The 21,494-nt window shown below is 37.5% G+C and overlaps 1 protein-coding gene across 1 annotated transcript in view; it reads left to right on the top strand.

Moving 5' to 3' along the window:
• The first annotated feature begins 1,630 nt into the window (after nt 1-1,630).
• LOC121729495 overlaps nt 1,631-21,494 on the top strand; it is a 33,469-nt gene continuing 13,605 nt past the window's right edge. Inside the window, exons 1-13 of the mRNA XM_042118018.1 lie at nt 1,631-1,764; nt 2,718-2,836; nt 4,309-4,494; nt 4,844-5,004; nt 5,375-5,497; nt 6,926-7,071; nt 14,636-14,694; nt 15,538-15,694; nt 18,160-18,278; nt 18,654-18,830; nt 19,267-19,421; nt 19,798-19,920; nt 20,300-20,454. Of these exons, the coding sequence (XP_041973952.1) occupies nt 1,631-1,764; nt 2,718-2,836; nt 4,309-4,494; nt 4,844-5,004; nt 5,375-5,497; nt 6,926-7,071; nt 14,636-14,694; nt 15,538-15,694; nt 18,160-18,278; nt 18,654-18,830; nt 19,267-19,421; nt 19,798-19,920; nt 20,300-20,454 (1,814 nt within the window). The remainder of the gene's footprint in view (nt 1,765-2,717; nt 2,837-4,308; nt 4,495-4,843; nt 5,005-5,374; nt 5,498-6,925; nt 7,072-14,635; nt 14,695-15,537; nt 15,695-18,159; nt 18,279-18,653; nt 18,831-19,266; nt 19,422-19,797; nt 19,921-20,299; nt 20,455-21,494) is intronic.

Below are 21,494 nucleotides of genomic sequence, written 5' to 3'. Positions count from 1 at the left end.
AGGTAAATACCATTATTTACATTACTTAACTATTTGATAGGGTTGTCACTTCATCGGAATTTTTTTATTTTATTTCACCGCAAAACAAAACGCTAATAAAGTAACAATATGAATAAATACTTTTTTTTATGAAAATAAGGGGGCAAACGAGCAAATGGGTCACCTAATGGAAAGCAACTTCCGTCGCCCATGGACACTCGCAGCATCAGAAGAGCTGCAGGTGCGTTGCCGGCCTTTTAAGAGGGAATAGGGTAATAGGGGAGGATAGGGAAGGGAATAGGGTAGGGGATTGGGCCTCCGGTAAACTCACTCACTCGGCGAAACACAGCGCAAGCGCTGTTTCACGCCGGTTTTCTGTGAGAACGTGGTCTCTCCGTGGTTTCTCCGGTCGAGCCGGCCCATTCATGCCGAAGCATGGCTCTCCCACGTAAGAAAGCAACTCCCACATAGCAAGAAGATACACAATTACATTGTTTTCGCAATAGAAAAAGTAAAAACATTTCAATTTAGATTATAATATTATATAATAATAGCATTATAGATAAAATTAAATGATACGTACGGACGGACGTACGTTGCCATAATTTTCAACTGCATACATTTTTTTATTTTATATCTTTAAATTTCATTTACTTTATATTTTTTCTAAACCAGTTTTATGAACATTAATTTTATTTCAAGGCATTAAAGATGAATTAAAATATTCTTGAATTTGTTTAATTTTTTTTTATAATAATAATATCTATGGACGCTTCACACCACGTCAGTCTGGCCCCGCGCTAAGTACCTGACGGACTTGTGTTAGGGGTAGGTACCAGACAACGGAAATATATTTAATACTTTTATACTTTACATATTATATTTAAGATATTTATTATATAATACACATATTTAATACACATCCATGACCCAGGAACTTTGAAAACTTTTTGTTCCGTCGGTGGGATTCGAACCCGCGACCCCCGGCTTGAGCTGCCAACAGCCCACCAACTGAGCCACAGAGGTCGTCTAATCTATTTACTACTCTATATCGTCTATTTATTACCTACAAAGTATAATACAATATATTTTAATAAAAAAACGACGATATAATTCTGTAGAATTATATCGTCGTTTTTTTATTAAAATATATTGTATTGTACTTAGTGCTAGCAGGGTTGTTAGATTTTAAGTGAGTATTTTGGCGGTATTCACTTGAAATTAGAGAAGAACTTACCAAAACCAACTGGTAACAACCCTGCTAGCACTACGTTCTATGATTTTGATCGTTGATTTTAGTAAACACAACAAGGTACGCGTCCAGGTTATGTAATTTGTTTATTACAAGGTAAGGAAACCGTTCGTTCTTTTATAAGTATCTATAGACATTAGACAGGTATAAGACATAAAACAATAAAAATATAATGACTTTTTTGTGCCTTATAATATAATAAAAATAATCATAACGTAATCTTCAAAAGTTTTTACAATTACTAATGTTGCTATTTAATTAAAAGTTAAAACGGTCTTTTTTAATAAAATTTTCAATGAACACGTTGTAAATATAACGTATTGTGTCTTATTTGCTTATACTTAGCATCTACCCTGTCTTGACTTTCGCTTTACATTTTTCAGCGTTCTAATTCCAACCATGATCAAATTCACCTCTAAGGGCGGGGAATGCGAGATGCACAGCTTCCTTCGCCTGCCGCTGTTGTTGTGTCGCTGGGCTGGAGTCTTCCCTATAGAGGGGTTGCATGCAAATGACAGGGCTTGTGTGTTGAGGTACTTCTTCCATGTTTGATTTTATTGCGTTACATGGGGGGCAATTGAATCCGGACAGATTGAACAATGAACGCAGGCTAACATAGAAGAATATTATTAACGCCTGTAGTACACCGACGCTGCGAAACACAAAACTGTAAAAGAGCGAGATGCAATATATATAACGCAGTGTCGTGTGGCGGATGAGACAGTAAGGGTCAATTCAGACCGCAACGCGATGAAGCGAGGCGAGCGCGGCGCGGCATTTTATATGGATTTGACAGATTTCAATTGCGTGAGACGTCTTGCAAATTTGTCAAATCCATATAATACTTTTAAAAATGCATCTAAGCGTCGCGTTGCGGTCTGAATCAACCCTCAGGCCCTTTTCACATGCACACAGTTGCGGCACGGTCGCTGTGCCGTACAAAGTAGAAATGTATAACACGGATCACGGCACGGTCGCCGTGCCATGTGAAAGCTGTTTACGTAGCTCATACATTTCTACTTTGTACGGCACGGCGACTGTGCCGCAACCGTATGCATGTGAAAAGGGCCTCAGGGTCCGTACAAATTTATGCCGCGCCGAGCCTCGCCTCGCCTCGTCGCGTTGCGCTGAATTGACCCTAATCGGTTCGCCGCTGTTTAGCAGTTCGCAGCGTCGCGTCGGTGGATTAGCAGGCGTATCGTATGATATTAATTAGATCTATTAATGTCATTGTGTTGGGTATGACATAATATAATATCTATTAATTTAAAATTTGAAACGCTATCATAATAATATTGTACTACGTCGGTTTTACTGCAAACTTATTTCAGATTACTTTTGAAGTAGGTACTTAGCTCTAAAAGGCTTTTCTTCATTGGCATAAAGTTTTCAGTGGTTGAAATTTTTACATGTTGTAAAATCTTCCCTATTGCTAAGAGAGAATTGATAGCCTATATTTCTCAGGTTGATTATCTTCTTCTTTTAGGTACAATACGAAATCACCGTACTTAGTGTATCACATAACAACATTGGTACTGCAACTGCTATTGTTTGTGGGTATCACCCATGAGTTCTTCAACACCAAAGTTAGCTTGTGGACTGTAAGTGAGTGAAGTTCAATCCTTACTAATACTGTAAATGATATATTGTGTCTATTACAGTATTTTCGCTTAAAATTTCATCTCTCTCTATACCAAAGGACCATGGGGGATTTTTTATGAACCCTGTCCCCACCCTTCAACAGTCATGGGATGCGTCTCGATTTTCTGGGTCCCAGTGAACACTTTACTTGTGTTAGTTTCAAAATCAATTGGGTTTATTTAAAAAAAAAACTCTTCGCCAATTATTTTTTTTCAAATGACACGTGTTTCTAATCTGTTAGTGGGGACATTTCTTCCCATGGTCCTTAAATTGAAAGGTACAGAGATACTTCCAGAGACGGGAAAGGACATAGGATAGTTTTTGTTCTTATTTAAACTGGAGATGTTCAAATTTTTTACGTAAACAATAGAATATCATATATATATAGTTGCCTGGAAGACATCGCTTTTAGCGATAAGGCCGCCAAAATTGTACTTATATGTAACTGATGTGTATGTTATAACTGTATATATTCGTGGTGTACAATAAAGATTATTATTATTATTATTATTAATATCTTAAATTCAAAAGCGTTTTGATTTGCGTAAACTTCAACAATCAACAACGCTATTCAATAGGCTACTTAGTAATAAACCCTCAGAAGCCGGGATTTAATCGTGATGACACTGAGTATACAGGGGGTAACAAAACTAAGTGATAATACTTTAGGGTGTGTATGAGTGGGGGTTGTACTTTCACAGTGGAGTTCACTTTGAAAACTTTTTTTTTAACTTTTTTGCAACTTTTTTAACGTATGGAATTATTTCTGACGCAGTGGAGATTGCCCATACAAATTAAAGAAGAAACTACTCTTTCAGCGCTGCCACTTTCACAGTGAAAAAAAAGTTATATGGGACAGATAATCCTAAAATATTAACACTTCGTTTAGTTACATCCTGTATTTAATGAAGTTATTGCTTTTTAATAACTGGTTAGGTATACAAACTAAGATATACAATACTCGTTGGACTTTCAAGATGTTGTCTGGCCTAACAAATCTAAATTGATTAACATCATTTGCGAAGTCAAAGTTTTGTTTCATTCCCCAGACACAATAATGTTGCCAATACTTTGAAAGCCCAGCAATTTATAATAATTCAGTGGGAATACTATTTATAACTTTATAATAGCAAAAATTACTATAATATAGTATAGTACAAAAGTATAATATCTTGTCATCACAAGTTAAAAAAATAGACTTTAGGGCCGAGAAAAGGATATCTAACAATAATTATAAAATAAAAAAGTACAAGGCGTGATGGACTACAATTATTAGAATGTTTTAAAATTTGAAACAACATACCCTTAGTTCGAACTAACAACAAAACCTAAAAGATGGTAATAACAAAAAAAGGATATGAGTGAAAATCCCATATACGGCCTCAAATCGTCAATAATATTAATATCATAATTATTATAATATTAATTATTTTCAGCAAGCCTTCTCTTCTACTCCAATGCACTCTTATCGATGATATTCCTAATAAAACTAGCAAAGAAGTGGCCAAGACTGGTACAAAGAGCCTCCGCTATAGAAGCCCACGTGGCCAGCATACGCTGCACCAAACATTGGGACAGGTACAGCAGATTGGCCACAACGGTAATCATGGTGCTGGCTTTAGGTGAGCTCTTTATATGCCTATTAAATTATTTATCTTTAAAACTAACAAAATAATGGTTTTCCAGGCCAGAAAGTAGTGTAAAGTTGAACATTAGGTAGAGAGGGAGAAATTACTAATCTATCCTACGCCGGCCGGCGTACTCTCCCTCCGTCTTACGAATTTTCAACCAGGTCACGTGTCCTGAGTCCTGACGTAGGTTCAATAATTTTATCCATCCTAGGAAAATTGGACCGTGCTGAACGAAATTGTGCTAACACGCGAGAATGCGTAAAACATATTTCTCGAATTATGATAGGTGTGTATGTGTAAAATGGTAAAAAGTTTGAAATTTAGTCTCTGATTGTTTCAGTCGAACACATATTTTCTGTTCTCTTCAAAATCAAGCTTCTGATGAACTGCATGGATCACTACGTCATAGATCTTGACTTCACCAAGTTGTATTTTGAGAAGAGCGTGGAGTTTTTGTTTCTGTACACACCGTATACACATTGGAAGGCGTTTCTTTATGAGGTACGTGTTTGAGCATCATTGACGGTACGCCCGTCCATCCATTTTTGGTATGAGATTCGTTGTACTAATAATAATTAATAAGCATATTATCCCAAAAATTATTAACATAATCACTGTGGCAAATATGGCTTATAAATCCGTATGAATATTGAATAAGCTACATATTTGCCGCTAAGACCTCAGCTTTAAAATCAGCAGGCAGCGGGGCGGTGGCGACGGCGGCGCGTTCCAATGTATAGATTTATAATATGGAACTGACCGCGCGCGTACTAGACGGCTGGCTGCGCTGCCGCCACTGCTCCCGCCCTGCTGACCGCTGATTTCGAGGCTGAGGCCTAAGATGTGGTGAGAATTAACATGTGGTATACAGGTTGCTCAAATCCAAGCGACGTTTCTGTGGAGTATTATCGACGTGATCACCATCTGCATCAGCATGTACCTGGTGTCATACTTCCGAGATCTCAACAAGATGATCGCAGAACGAAATGAGAAGGTATAGTAAAAATCCTACTGAACATTTCTTTTTGACAGAAACTTAATTTATATTATGTTCTGCCTTATTGTGCAGGGTGTTACAAAACTGTGATACGACAAATTACGACGTGAGCGAATTGACAGGTTACTAAGTTTTCACCTTTGACTATGAACGTTATTGCAATGAAGTGCCATTCTTACGCTCGGGCCGCACCTGCATTTAGCGTCACGAAGCGTCGTGCTAAAGACCATACCATTGGACGATCTGCGTGTATCATCCAATGTATCGTCTCATAGCATGAAGCTTCGTGCCGCGGCTTTATAAGAATATTATTAGAAGATTTCTTATTGTAGTATCAGAAAACCAGTACCTATACAACAAAACACAACGCGCATGAACTTGATATAAGGGACACTTAGGTTTATCACATGATCTTTTATACAGAGTGTAGCAAAACTAAGTGAGAATGCGTAAAACGTGGGATAGCCATGCTTCGGCACGAATGGGCCGGCTCGACCGGAGAAATACCACGTTCTCACAGAAAACCGGCGTGAAACAGCGCTTGCGCTGTGTTTCGTCGATTGAGTGAGTTTACCGGAGGCCCAATCCCCTACCCTATTCCCTTTCCTACCCTCCCCTATTACCCTATTGCCTCTTAAAAGGCCGGCAACGCACCTGCAGCTCTTCTAATGCTGCGAGTGTCCATGGGCGACGGAAGTTGCTTTCCATCAGGTGACCCGTTTGCTCGTTTGCCCCCTTATATCATTAAAAAAAAAAGTAATTAAATACTTCAGGGTGTGTACGTGTTCCTTGTAGAGAATTCACTGTGAAAATGCAGCGCTGAAAGACCAAATTTTTTTTTGCTTTATTATAGTCTTGTCTTGTCCATTCAAATCACAAAATATGGTATTTCGGCGCTGCTAGTTTAACCGTGAACTCTTTATAAGGAACACGTACACACCCAAAAGTAATATCACTTAGTTTTATTACTTTATACGCGTCAACATATTTGATGGCAGACACTTAGAGCGGCTCTCCGCCAGCACCGGCTTAGGGTCAATTCAGACCGCAACGCGACGAGGTGAGGCGAGGCGCGGTGTGGCATAAATTTGTATGGATTTGACAGATTCCAATTGCGTGAGTATGGATTTGACAGATTTCAATTGCGTGAGACGTCTTGCGAATCTGTAAAATCCATATGAATTTGGAAATGCATCCACGCGTCGCGTTGCGGTTGAATCAACCCTTACGATGTATAAAGCAATTAGAACTTAAATGGTAGCAAAGCAATGATGATGATTTAATATTGATAGAAAATAGTTTTATTACACCCTGTATAATATGCTTACAACCAACTAAAAGTACGCCAATAAATCATGGTGTGCATTTCGTAGAATAACTTATTCGACCAAGATACTTTTCCATCCATATCGATTTCATTTCCAGAACACTAGCTGGGAGGTTCTACGACAGCGTTACTCGCACCTGATTGAGTTGGTCACGGCGACAGACCACAAGCTATGTCTGCTGATCCTGCTCTCTGTCTTCACCAACCTCTGCTTCATATGTCTGCAGATATTCTATCTTGTCAAGTATGTTGGACTTGTACTATAATCACGTTGAGTATTACAACAGGTACAGAGTTTCCGCCTTGGTTCTTGGAGGGTCAGTTAAAATGTAAACGTGACGAGGTGATTCATTTTTAAATAAAAAAAATACGTATGGCACTCGGAGACTGCTGTGGGAAAGTTATTGCATAGCTTTTTTTATCAAATTGTGCAATTATAATTCGCATACGTCTACATTCAAACAAACACTGCACCGTGCCGAAGTCTGGCAACGTCGCACCGACCGTCGCTCGGACCGTATCAAAGTATCTCCATACCAAATTTTAGTAATATCGCTTCAGCGGTTTGGGCGTAAAGAGGTACAAGACAGACAGACTGACAGTTAAGTAGACATACTATTCACCATCCGAAAATATAAAATGTATTTTTTATTTCAGTCGAGTTTATCCGGGCTTAGGAGATTGTCCTCGCGAAAAAATTGTCATGTAAGTATTCATTATTAAGATCATACAGGGTTAATATTTATTTCTTTTCCGATGTACATTATTTTTTCTAAATATGAAACGTTGAAGACTCAACGCAAGAACGAAGGAAAAGTTAATTCTGTAGAGTTAAAAGACAGAAATATATCGTATCATTAATAATTCGAATTTTAGAATTAATATAGGCGATGACGATAAGAATTGTTCTCACACTACCCCAACGGCCAGTTTAAGTTTTTTTAAATAAGTAATAGCTAAAAAAACTAAAAAACAAGCTTTTTATTACCTTGCTTTTTTATTTTAACAAATTATTGCATTGTCATTTGCTTTTAATGCGTATGCAAAGTTTTGAATAAATTAGACTAGTGGAGATAGTTAAAAATCGTGCTCAGAGATTCCGTTACATACATACAGCTCAAGATAATATAAAAAAGCGTGTTAAAAGGGCGTTTAGCAACGACAAAAGACAAAGACAAAGAAATATTTTGTGCTTTAAACTGTGGTACAAAGGTGTTACAGATTTGTTGGTTTTTTTTTTAAGAAATAAGGGGGCAAACGAGCAAACAGGTCGCCTGATGGAAAGCAACTACCGTCGCCCATGGACACTTGAAACATCAGAAGATCTGCATGTGCGTTGCCGGCCTTTTAAGAGGGAATACGCTCTATTCTTGAAGGTTTGCAGGTCGTATAGGTCCGGAAATACTGCCGGTGACAGTTTGCTCCAGAGTTTTACAGTGCGCGGCAGAAAGTTACGCGAGAAACGCACGGTGGAAGACTGCCACTCATCAAGGTGATAAGGATGGTATATTTTTCGCGTGGGACGATGGCGAAAAGTTGCAGGTGGTATGATTCCGAACAATTCCTCAAAGCACTCCCCGTGATACAACCGATAGAGGATGCAGAGTAAAGCTACATCTCGTCGTAGTCCCAAGGGGTCCAAGTTGTTTGAAACACTATGGCAGTCAACAATTCGAGCGGCCCTTCGTTGGATACGATCGGGCATGCATTATTTGTATAAAAGCAAAACAGTCTTATCCTTATTTCCAAAATCTTATAATCATTGTCTTGCAGAACCTACAACAGTACGGAGCATTGTGTGTACTACTCGTTTTCGACTGTGTTCCTGTGAAGGCTTCTGTGATGTTTCTGATGGCTTCCAACGTGAACTACGAGGCTATGAAGCCTATTCTCACACTACTGTATGTGCCAGCCTCGGAATATAGCATTGAAGTAAGTTTGGTATTATTGTTTCATCATATAAAAAAAAATTATAATTATATGTATGGTTCCAGTACATTATTTTTTTGAGATTCGCTACAATCTAAATAGTTTCAAAGAAATGTTTAGTAGCTAATTTAAACAAAGATATCATTAGTTTCTAACTATTATGACGTCATTTACTTATATATTGTAATGACTGTAGTGTTAACATTTTTTTTGAAGTGAAAACTTCTTTAGCGCCGTTGAGCACTTTTGTGGGATGGGTAAAAACTGTGAAACTCGCGTCAGATTCTCGTGCTGATCGAAAAACCGTATGACGGTTGGAGAGTAGTGTTGTAACATCGAAATCGATTAATCGAACAATCGATTGTTTTTTTTTCGATTGTCGATATTTTTAATCGATTGTAAGGGTTTCAATTTATTAAAAAAATCGATTTTTTTTAAAATCGATTTTCATAAAAAAATGGGTTAAAAAAATGGTAAGGGGTTCGATTAATTAAAAAAATCGTTTTTTTTTTAAATCGATTTTTATAAAAAATAGGTTAAAAATTTAATCGAGTGAAGTAAGGGTTTCGATTAATTAAAAAAAATGTTTTTTTTTAAAATCGATTTTTATATAAAATGGGTTAAAAAAAATAATGCACAACGTTAATATAAAATAAAGGGGCAAACGAGCAAACGGGTCACCTAATGTAAAGCAACTACCGTCGCCCATGGACACTCGCAGCATCAGAAGAGCGGCAGGTGCGTTACCGGCCGGAAGGCAATGTGGGAGGGTAGGGAAGGAAATATGGGAGGGTAGGGAAGGGAAAAGGGTAGGGGATTGGGCCTCCGGTAAACTCACTCACTCGGCGAAACACAGCGCAAGCGCTGTTTCACGTCGGTTTTCTGTGAGCCCGTGGTATTTCTTCGGCCGAGCCGGCCTATTCGTGCCGAAGCATGGCTCTCCCACGGAAATCATAATAATAGATAAGTGGTATATTTCAGGTTCAAAGGTTCTCTCGGCAGGTCCGCTATACAACTAATGCTCTTAGTTGTATAGCGCTCGCAGTCGCACTCGCAGCATCAGAAGAGCTGCAGGTGCGTTGCCGGCCTTTTAAGAGGGAATAGGGTAATAGGGAAAGGTAGGGATGGAAAGGGAACGGAATAAGGGAGGGTAGGGAAGGGAATAGGGTAGGGGATTGGGCCTCCGGTAAAAATCCTCCTTATTTATATGTAGATGTGCTATTATCAATTAGTCAAGGTTTTTTATTTGTAGATGTGTTATCATCAGTCAGTCAAGGTGTGACGACTCGAGCCCTCACAGAGCTTGGCTTTTAGCTATAAAGTAGTGTATTAATCATAAATTAAACCTCAAAGTTTATTATTACAACTTTAACCATTCCATATCCATCATCTATTATGAACTATCTCATATTATGTACCATCGAGGAAATTGATTCCTATAGGCGATTGACAGACCAACGTCATTTGGTCGGATCATGTCAATTCAATGTTAATTGTGATCTGTTGGCTGGGTTTGACATAACGCGACCAAACTATCAACCATCTGCCTAATTATCAACTTCTCTGATGTACATTATAATATTCATTATAAGTAAAGCGTTTAAAAATTAAGACCTCATGCGCTAGCTAGTTGATTATTCTTCTTATTTAAACATATTATTTAAATGTCGTAAACAAATCAGCAAAGACTTCTCAGCTCCTGCTGATTTTTTCCTCTGTTTTGAATTATATTAGTATCATAAATAACTGTACGCTGATGATACTGCTTACATTGTAATAAAAACAAAATAATCACCCACGCATCATCACTCAATGTACCCCTGAATAATTATGATCGTCAAATTGTCAATGAGACGACAAGTTGACACCTCGTATGTTATTTATCATAATAAAACAGTAACAAAAACAACATTTATCATTTCCTGTGATGTATTAGTTTGAGTTTTGGAACGACGACAGTCAATATGGGGGGCAGTATTAAGAGTAAGTATGCTGATTAGAATAATTATTCTTTTAACTTCTATTACTATAACATAGCAAATACTGATAATGAATATGAACTTAAGTTCAGGTTGCATTGCAAGTGATGCAACGTCTTGAGGAGTTGCGATTTATTTTTAAACGAACTTTTGCCCGCGGCTTCGCTCGCGTTAAGAAGTATTATTATATACAAACTTTCATCCCCTATTTTAACCTCTTGGAGGTAGAATTGATCAAAATCCTTTCTTAGTGGATGCCTACGTTATATTATTATCTACGTGCATGCCAAATTTCAGCCCAATCTGTCCAGTGGTTTGGGCTGTGCGTTGATAGATCACCATGTCAGTCACCTTTGAGTTTTATATATTATGGCTGCTGTTAAGCATTAGTGTTTCATTCCACATAAAATCGGATTTTTAGTTAATAATGCAGTTTTGTTATTTATAACATAAGGTTTACGACAGTGAAATCCATTTTTTTGAAAACCCACTGTAGCATATTCTAGAGTACAAAAATGGTTAAAGCTTATTCCTCTTAGTGAGGTTTTGTATACAGCATTTATGTACTATGTTTCTAAAATGATTTGCGCCTAAACCGCTGAACCGATTTTGATAAAATTTTGTATGCAGATACTTTGAATCAATTAAAATGACATTAGATACTTTTTGTCCCGGAAAATGTACGGTTCCCGCGCAGTCAACAAAAATGACTTATGATATCGATATTGAGTACATGTAGATATTACGTAAAGTTTTGGAGAAGGACATAGGATAATATTTTTTATCATGGAAAATGTTCGGTTTTCACGCAATAAACTTTATTGATTTGCGTTTAAGCTGCTGAACCGATTTTGATTAAATTTAGTTAATGTAGAAATAATTAGTTTATCACGTTCTGAGTTGGGCAAAAAGTAATTAGTAATTTTAATCAGTTTACAAACCATTCAGATTGATGAAGTAATTGTGCATCTGAAATTACCCGTAAGTTGATTAATAATAATATATATAAAATTTATTCTAATTTTAGTTTGCAATTAGATTAATAATTTAATTAGACTAACAAGTATTTCAATAATTATGCCCAATGTCCAATGCTGGTAATTATAATAAATAAAATAAACTCCCACACCGGTTTCGGTGGCGGTGGCCGGTATCAATAAAACCAGGCCAGTTACGCAGGAGTAATATCATAGTGCCCAAGTGTGTGCGCAATACACAAGAGCACTCTGGGTTCAATGAAACCAGGCCAGTTACGCAGGAATAATTTTTCAGTGCCCAAGTATGTGCACAATACACAAGAGCACTCTGGTTTCAATGATACCAGGCCAGTTACGCAGGAGTAATTTTTATAGTGCCCAAGTGTATGCGCAATACACAAGAGCACTTTGGTTTCAATTAAACCAGGCCAGTTACGCAGGAGTAATTTTATAGTGCTCAAATGTGTACGCGAGAAGGGAAGAAGAAGCGGGAACTCTCTGCCCTTTTCCGATACATAACGTATCTGCATACCAAATATCATCAAAATCCATGTAGCGGTATAAGCAGAAATCATTTTATTTAATGCCTGGGAACCGTACATTTTTCCGAGATAAAAAGGATCCTATGGCCTTTTCCGGGACTCAAAGTATCTCCATACCAAGTTTCATCAAAATCTGTTCAGCGGTTTAGGCGCAAAATAGGAAATTTTATAACGCAGTAACCGTACATTTTTCAAGACAATACTTATCTTATGTCCTTTCACAAGAGTTAAAGTATGTGCACACCAATTTTCATCAAAATCGGTTCAGTGGTTTAGGCTCAAATCATTTTTGTTTATCATACGGGTACCGTACCTTTTTCCCGGATGTAAATTATCCTATGTCCTTTCCGGAGACATAACGTATCTGTATACCAAATATCATCGAAATCCACGTAGCCGGTAGCGGTATAAGCTGAAATGATTTTTATTTAATGCCTGGGAACCGTACATTTTTTTGAATAAAAAAGGACCCTATGTCCTTTCCCAGGACTCAAAGTATCTCCATACCAAATTTCAGAAGAATCGGTTTAGTGGTTTGGGCGTGACAAGGTAATTTTATAACATTTTGTTAAAATTAAAGCACTTAAATTTGTATTGAAAGAACAAATCAGAATTTTGCATTTATGTGAAATAGCACAAAGGACATTAACGCTATGTAATAAGCCCTATAGTAATATTGCATTAACCATTTTTATACGTTTTCTCTTAAAACTGAATGTAAAATTAAAATGTATTTTCATAATCATAATCTACGCATTTCAATAAAAAAAAAATACGGCACAATACATTTTTTTTTGCTTAAAATAAGCAGAAAATAAAAATTATTCCAAAAAAAACTTAAAACGCCGATTACTCAAAACTAGTCCGATGTGGGATGACACACGAACGTTTAACAGCATCCATTATTATATAGATAGAAGATAGATAGATGAGTAATATTGCGGGTGGAAAGTTTGCCAACGTGTCTTCTTGTGTAGGAAATAAAGTTCAATTTTCTATTAAAAATTATTCGCATTACGTCCACGCTTCATATTGCAATGTTCGTTGATCTTAATTTTCATTTTTATTATCAGCATTTGCCATAATATTATTATTATTATAATTGAAATTTAAAAAAATATTACTTTTATCCTTTTTACTGTTATTAGCCACAATAAAATATGTTATAATAATGTTATCTTTATTCAATAAAAGTCGAATATTATTTGTCTCTTTTTGCTTCAGAAGGTTCAATATACGTGGAAGAACTGTATCCACAAAAGTTTGTAGCTCAAACTAGGTAAGTTAACCTATCAATCCCCAAGCGGCAGCCGGCTGCCGGATAACTACCTATTGAAAATCCATTGTGTCTGCGATACCCACGATGGAGGTGTTAGGCTCCGTTTCCACCAGAAATGTATTGCGATGATTAGCTTTGTCCACACTGTGCCTTTTTCTGTTTGTCAAGGGCATGCGTTATAGCGCAGTCAACAGCGAACCTCAGGCATGCCCGCGACGCATGCCCTCTGACCGTATCCAAAAAAACAAAAATAACAATGTTGGCGTTGCGTTCGTTGACGCATTCAATTATTGAATGCGCCAAAACGAAAGTTGAATGAAAGAAGATGACGAAAATTGAAGACGAAAGCGCATAGTGTTTTCAGCGCGCGCGTTCTCAGCGCGCTGAGCGATGTCATGGCAAGCTCACGTCAATGAAACAATTCTATTAGTTGTCTGCGCGATGCTATTGGATCTTAAAAACACATTCCTCGCAACACATTTCTGGTGGAAACGCAGCCTTACGCTACTTGAGAGTCGTTATGTTGTACCGTCGAAGAAATTGATTTGTAAGCAGTTGACGGATCTACGTCATTTTGTTGGAGAGAAGAAGAAGAGAGCTTCACATAACACTAAATTGACGTAAAAAAATCTCCATTACCCATAAAGTTAATATACCTAGCGGAATAGAGAAACAAAGGCCTGAGCAAGAGAGATGTCACTATCAGTAACACTGCGTGGTAAAAAGTGACGTGTGATACATGACAGCAGCACTCTTTTTTTGACGTCCAGTCAGCACGTGCCGCACGTTGACAATTTAATCTCATAGAAATCATGTTCAATCATGCTTGTGTAAACACTTACACAAGCATGATTGAACATGATTTCTATGAGATTAAATTGTCAAACTAACTACGTATACACATACGTACACATATTTTTCACACAGATGAAAACCAATTTCGGTTTCGTTTGACAGCTCGAGATTGTTGCTCTATTCCGCTAGGTATATTAACTTTATGGCCATATTCCAACCAAAATATGACGTAAGGCCGTCATCTGCATATGAATCAATTTCTTCGATGAAACAATTTACGTTTAACAAAATACGTATTTTATTGCAGCACAAAAAAAGTTAAGAAGAAATTAAAGTTTAGGGAAATCGTTTATCGGTATATCAGATGTGAGTAATCCTGTGAACTTGTTAAAAATTTATATTATGCGTATAATATAATAATTATATACCTACATACTATGTATTCGATGTTTTGCACTTTTATTAATTTGCTATTTTCTTACTTTTGACTTTTGTCTATTTTTATGACTTTTTTTCAGAGTTTTTTGCTTATGACCACGTCGTGCCTAAAATAGTACATTACAATATATATTATGTAACTAGCGACCTGCCCCGGCGTCGCACGGGTATAAAATATATAGCAACAGAAAAAAATATGATTAAAATCGATAGCCTATGATCCTTCACGTGGTCACTTCTTATCTGTGCCAAATAACATAAAAATAATTTCCCCCGTTTTTTCTCCACACTCTCCTATTAGTCTTAGCGTGCTAAAATATAGCCTATAGCCTTCCTCAATAAATGGGCTATCTAACACTGAAAGAATTTTTCAAATGGGACCAGTAATTCTTGAGATTAGCGCGTTAAAATTAGCCCTTTCAAATAATTTTCCCTCTTTTTGCACATTTTCCTCTATTTCTTTGCTTTTAATAGTCTTAGGGCCTATTTCACTACTTCCTGATAAGGCTATCCACCAATTAACTTGACAGATCAAGTATGGAGAATCTGTCAAAAAAGTTGTGAATATTAAGCACTTTATCGGAAAGTGGTGAAACAGGCCTTTAGCGTGATAAAATATAGCCTATAGCCTTCCTCGATAAATGGGCTATCTAAAACTGAAAGGATCATCAAAATACGTTGCGTAGTTTTAAATATTAAATGGAACAAAGGGACTTAAGGGAAAAAAGCGACTTTGTTTTATAATATGTATAGATAAGATTATATTTACAGTAAACAGAGTTGTGGATATTATTGGGGGTAAAAATGAATACTTCAAGACCCAGTGCAGGGCGTTTCAGGAGTCTATGAAGCTGCCTTTACTCATAGGCCAGTGGTGTGGTCTGATACCTGTTAATGGTGTAACGGAGACAGATGTTACTAATGTAAGGTAAGTTAAGCCAGGGATTAGCTTACTGTTACATGACACAGCAATTTAAAGAGCCATTCAAAATAAATGGAAAATCCAATTGTGAATTCAATGTTTATCAGCTGGGCATTTTCAAAAAAATGTGTACCCCCTGATTTTGCCTTGCCCCTCGACTTTTTTAATTTATTTTGTTGAGATAAATAACTTTTAACAGAATATATTAATTTAAATGTTTAAATACATATATAAATTGTCGTCTTGTTGTTACTTTATTAAATAAAAACTTACGAAGGTTTTAAAGTATTGAAAACCATCAAATATACCTGTCCCCTTCCCAACTAAGACCAGATAATGATTAATTTTTAAAAATATCCAGTATTGGAAGTGATTTCTATACATAATTTAAAATCTCAAAAGTTAAATGTATCAGCTGAAAGTATCAAATATATATTTTTATATCTAATTTCTTTTAAAAATTAATTTGAATTTAAAACGAAAAGTTTAGTCTTCCGGAAGTTTCCGCTTTGTGTTTTTGCAAAAATTCTTCTAATACTAGAAATTATTCGGCACGATCTGGCAAAACAACGTATGTTCTTCATCGATAGGTACGTCTTTTTGTTTTTACTGGCAAACTAACCAGTGAAAAGCGCGGAAATGTTGTTGAAGTGCAGGTGTTTCAATTTCTTTGTTCAGGTATGTGACCAAGTTTTACTGTTATTAATCACTTTTCTTTATTTATTGTTATTGTTTACACATTGCAAAACTTGTATTTGATACCAAAAATGTATGAGTGCTAAATAAGATGGTTAATTTTTAAACAATTTAAAATAACAAGCAGGTAGCATTATGTGACCTCCGTTGGGTGACTTTTTCTACGGTCATTTCTGATATTATCAGGAAAATGCCTTAAATTCCGCGTTCTTTTTTGTTTTTTGTATAATAAACTATATTTCCTATTACATTATAGAAAAAAAATATAGAAAAAAAGAAAAAATTTACTTAAAAATTAAAATGAAATTTTATACCCTGTACACGTTTTTCTGAAATTGCCCAGCTATGTCCACACTGTACACTTTCATCTTCAATTTTCGTCATCAACTTACATATTGGCGCATTCAATAATTGAATGCGTCAAGGAATGCAACGCCAATATTGTCATTTTTTAAGGTTTGGATACGGTCAGAGGGCATGCGTCGCGGGCATGCCTCACGTTCGCTGTTGACTGCGCTATAACGCATGCCCTTGACGAACAGAAAATGGCACAGTGTGGACAAAGCTATTTTCTCATGTAACAGATAAAGTTAAGAATCACATCGCTTCGCCACGTTGTAATGTCAACTGATAATTAAACAATACGACAAAAGTTCATAGTAATAAATTTTTACCTCGTTTTATAACCGTTTTTAATGTGGGAGAGCCATGCTTCGACACGAATGGGCCGGCTCGACCGGAAAAATACCACGTTCTCACAGAAAACCGGCGTGAAACAGCGCTTGCGCTGTGTTTGAGTTTGAGTGAGTGAGTTTACCGGAGGCCCAAATTCAATCCCCTACCCTATTCCCTTCCCTCCCCTATTCCCTTCCCTTCCCATCCCTACCCTCCCCTATTACCTCTTAAAAGGCCGGCAACGCACTTGCAGCACTTCTGATGTTGCGACGACGGAAGTTGCTTTTCATCATGTGAACCGTTTGCTCATTTGTCCAAAAATATTTTCGTTATTCCAAAGCGAGAATCCAACTACTATAATATTATAACCAATTTTACGAGTATAGGTGTGTCGAATATTAGAGCAAATAATATTGTAGCATAATATTTACTGATAATATGGCTATGTTGCAGGAGTTGCGCTACGTCGTAGCACCGCTAGCGTAACTGAGTGCTACGAATGCAGCGCTACGGCGTAGTACCTCTACGTCGTAGCACCAGTAGCGTAACTGAGTGCTACGAATGTAGCGCTACGGCGTAGTACCTCTACGTCGTAGCACCACTAGCGTAACTGAGTGCTACGAATGTAGCGCTACGGCGTAGTACCTCTACGTCGTAGCACCGCTAGCGTAACTGAGTGCTACGAATGCAGCGCTACGGCGTAGTACCTCTACGTCGTAGCACCGCTAGCGTAACTGAGTGCTACGAATGCAGCACTACGGCGTAGTACCTCTACGTCGTAGCACCGCTAGCGTAATTGAATGCTACGAATGCAGCGCTACGGCGTAGTACCTCTACGTCGTAGCACCGCTAGCGTTACTGAGTGCTACGAATGCAGCGCTACGGCGTAGTAACTCTACGTCGTAGCACCGCTAGCGTAATTGAATGCTACGAATGCAGCGCTACGGCGTAGTAGCTCTACGTCGTAGCACCGCTAGCGTAACTGCAGTGCTACGAATGCATGTCTACGTTGTAGCTGCGCTATGACGCGACGTGACGTAGCAGTTATACGACATGTCTTTGCTAGTTCTGTAGTAATTCGTTTTATGATGTCGATACAGATTCGAGATACTATCGTATCGGTTTTTGTACAACTGCACGTTGTGCGCGATACAATTCACCGCCACACTATGGTGCATGTACAAGGTGCTCGATGGCGCAGTCACTGTAAGAAAACTTGGTAAGTTGTAAATTATTAATTAAGTTATATAGTTAAAGTTGTAATACGTGGCACTAGCTGCCATTGACCTTGATTGGATGGAGGAGTGATGTTCAACATTTTCGCATGGCATTCGGTTATTTTTTTATATTCTTAAAGGAACAATCCTTTCTAAATTATATAACTCTAAAGCAATTTACTGCGTACTCGATTTTGACCGTATATATGCAAAGTACGATTTCGCTCTTAGACTAAAAACGTCACCGACTTCATTTTCAGGCGCGGTGGGTACAGAAAACGATGAAATACGTACATTTTTGATAAGGGATCAATGACCGCTATCACCTCAAATCATCGCTTTAACTATCGCCTCCTTAAACGCTTATGCTGCTTCAGGTAACTTAGCATTCTACTTGACAACTTGCATCACGAGCGTGATCTTCATGCAAGTGGCGCGCAAGTGGCACCAGCTGCTGGAGCAAGTGGCGGCGGCGCGGTTGGACCAGTACATAGACTCGTCAATCAAATTCAAGTGCTACTGCGCGACCATCACTCTGTTTGGAGCGGCTCTGCGTCAGTATTGAAATTAATTCTGTTGCGAGCACTTAGGGCCAAAACACATAACCGCGTTACGGCACCGCACCGCCAAAATCGGCGGCAAAAAGATTTAAAAATCTTTCAAAATTCAAAAATACTAAAGAAATGCACCAATTTTGGCGTTGTGGTGACGCAACGCGGTTATGTTTTTCGGTCCATAAGGGTTAATTCAAACGCGACGCGTAGTCAATTTTCTAAGTCCATAGATATTATTATTATAAGTTTGTATGGATTTGACAGATTTGCAAGACGTCTCACGCAATTAAAGTCTTTCAAATATAATATTAGAAATGCATCTAAGCGTCGCGTTGCGGTCTAAATTGACCCTAAAGCGTTGTGTTAAGCCTAGCTGACAAATGACGACATTGAGTTGACATTGTCTATTGCAAGATAGGCCGTTGTTTGTTTTTAGTTGAACACATTTTGGTGTTAGTCGCAAGGGTGTCGGTGGTGACAGACTGCATGGAGACGGATCGTGGCGTCTACCCGAAGGTCATAGAGAAGATGATACACTGGATATTCACCGCGGAAGTCACTTACCAGTTTCCCATGGGAATTGTTCTGTTGGTAAGAATAGAAACATAAAATCTTCTTATTTCAATGCAATATAAAAAATACTAAACAATATTTACTATACTCCTTAAATCCTATTACACCTTGCATGCCCTGACTAGGGGTAAGGGTCCCTGTAATGTTCCAAAAAACACTTTTGGGGCGTATAAGACATTCTATTGGCTTCTTATTGCATACTTGTTACCTAACCATCGTTTCTTATGGTGGCAGAAAGGCTGTTCCCATGACAGTTCCACTACGTTATGTAGTTATGTTTCTGCCACCATGGCAAAAAGATAACTGAATAAGGCTTCTCTCGACCACAAAAACACAGCAATCCGTGAATACAGTATATTGTGATATTAGATTTATCAACGTGTTTTTTTTTCAGACGGTAAATTTTATCACAACAATGAATTGGAGCTACTCGTACATATTCATCATTTGTATCAGTTTGTTTCTGACCTCTGTCTTGGAACAAATTAATAAAAAAATTAAGGAGTGCGAAGGCCAAGTAAGTTCATTATGATAAAGCTTTGGATCGACTTAGCCTTGTTTTGGAAACTTAAATGTACCTAACTTTAATAAAATATACATTTTATTAATTACATTTTATTAATTTGAATATGTGCACGATTTTAGATAGGTTAGTCTGTCCGTATGTTTACAGTACTTTAGTACCAGGATTAAAATAACAGAACATATACACGTTTTGTTATTTTAATCCTGGAACTAAAGTACTGTAAACATACGGACAGACTGACCTGTCCAAAATCGTGCAAATGAGGTCAGATAGACTTTCGTCGTTCGTACATAATTCTATCATCCCCCCCAATGTACCTATATGGTGTCTGGAACAACTTGTATTGGTCTTAAACTTTAACATATTCCAGTACTTCTCTCCCGCGTACTGGCGCCAGCTGCGCGAGGACTACAACCGCGCGACGCTGCTCGTGCGCTCGTTCGATGACGTCATCGGCAGCGTCATCTTCTTCTCCTTCGCCAGTAACCTGTTCTTCGTCTGTCTGCAGCTCTTCAATACTCTAAAGTAAGTATATTTTCCTCCCATCTAAACGTAATATATTATTATAAAGAGGTGAAGTTTTTGAGTTTGTGATGTTGTATTTGAGAGAATTATTTATGTTGTAAAAATATGACTGCTACGGCTATGTCTTACGTCGCAGCATTTGTAGTATTACTACATTTTAGCAGCGCTACAGCGTAGTAGTACTTTCGTAGCAGTACTACGACTTTCGTAGCAGCGCTACGTCGTAGCAGTACTACGAATTTCGTAGCAGCGCTATGTCGTAGCAGTACTACGAATTTCGTAGCAGTACTACGAATTTCGTAGCAGCGCTACGTCGTAGCAGTACTACGAATTTCGTAGCAGACTTCCGTAGCAGTACTACGAATTTCGTAGCAGCGCTACGTCTTATTTGCTTCTGAGTCTATACTTATTTCAAAAAGTATTTTAACAATAAAGGTCTATCTATCATGTCACGTAATAAAATAAATTGAAAATGACAAGAGAATTTGTAAACGTTATTCACTGCCTATACAGGGTGTAAAAAACTAAGTGATAATACTTTAGGGTGTGTATGTGTTCCTGGTAGAGAGTTCACCGTGAAAGTAGCAGCTCTGAAAGACCAATTTTTTTTTCACTTTTGCATGGGCAAGCGCCCGAGCGTCACGAGTTTCCCCATACAAAAGTGAAAAAAAATTAGTCTTTCATCGCTGCTATTTTCACAGTAAACTCTCTACGAGGAACACGTATACACCTTAAAAAGTATTATCACTTTTTACACCCTGTATACTTTTATGACTTAGTGGATTAGTATAATTATTATGAATTAATGTGTTTAATTTAATGGGTTTATAATAAATAATAACTTTTTCAGAAACGTCAAGACCAGTTATAAAAATGTAATGGAGTGTCCACATTATCCTAGTGGGTATGTTTTTTTTTTTCACCTTTATTTTTAAATCTGTTTTTTAAGTTTGATAGTGGGTAATGGATTAACGGAATTTCTTTGAACAAAAATTATACATTCTGATTACAATAGTGCAACGTCATACAAAAATTCACTT

This window comes from Aricia agestis, chromosome 8 (assembly GCF_905147365.1).
Source record: "Aricia agestis chromosome 8, ilAriAges1.1, whole genome shotgun sequence".
Classification (NCBI taxonomy): Eukaryota; Metazoa; Arthropoda; class Insecta; order Lepidoptera; family Lycaenidae; genus Aricia; species Aricia agestis.
This window is presented reverse-complemented; position numbering and strand designations above follow the sequence as displayed.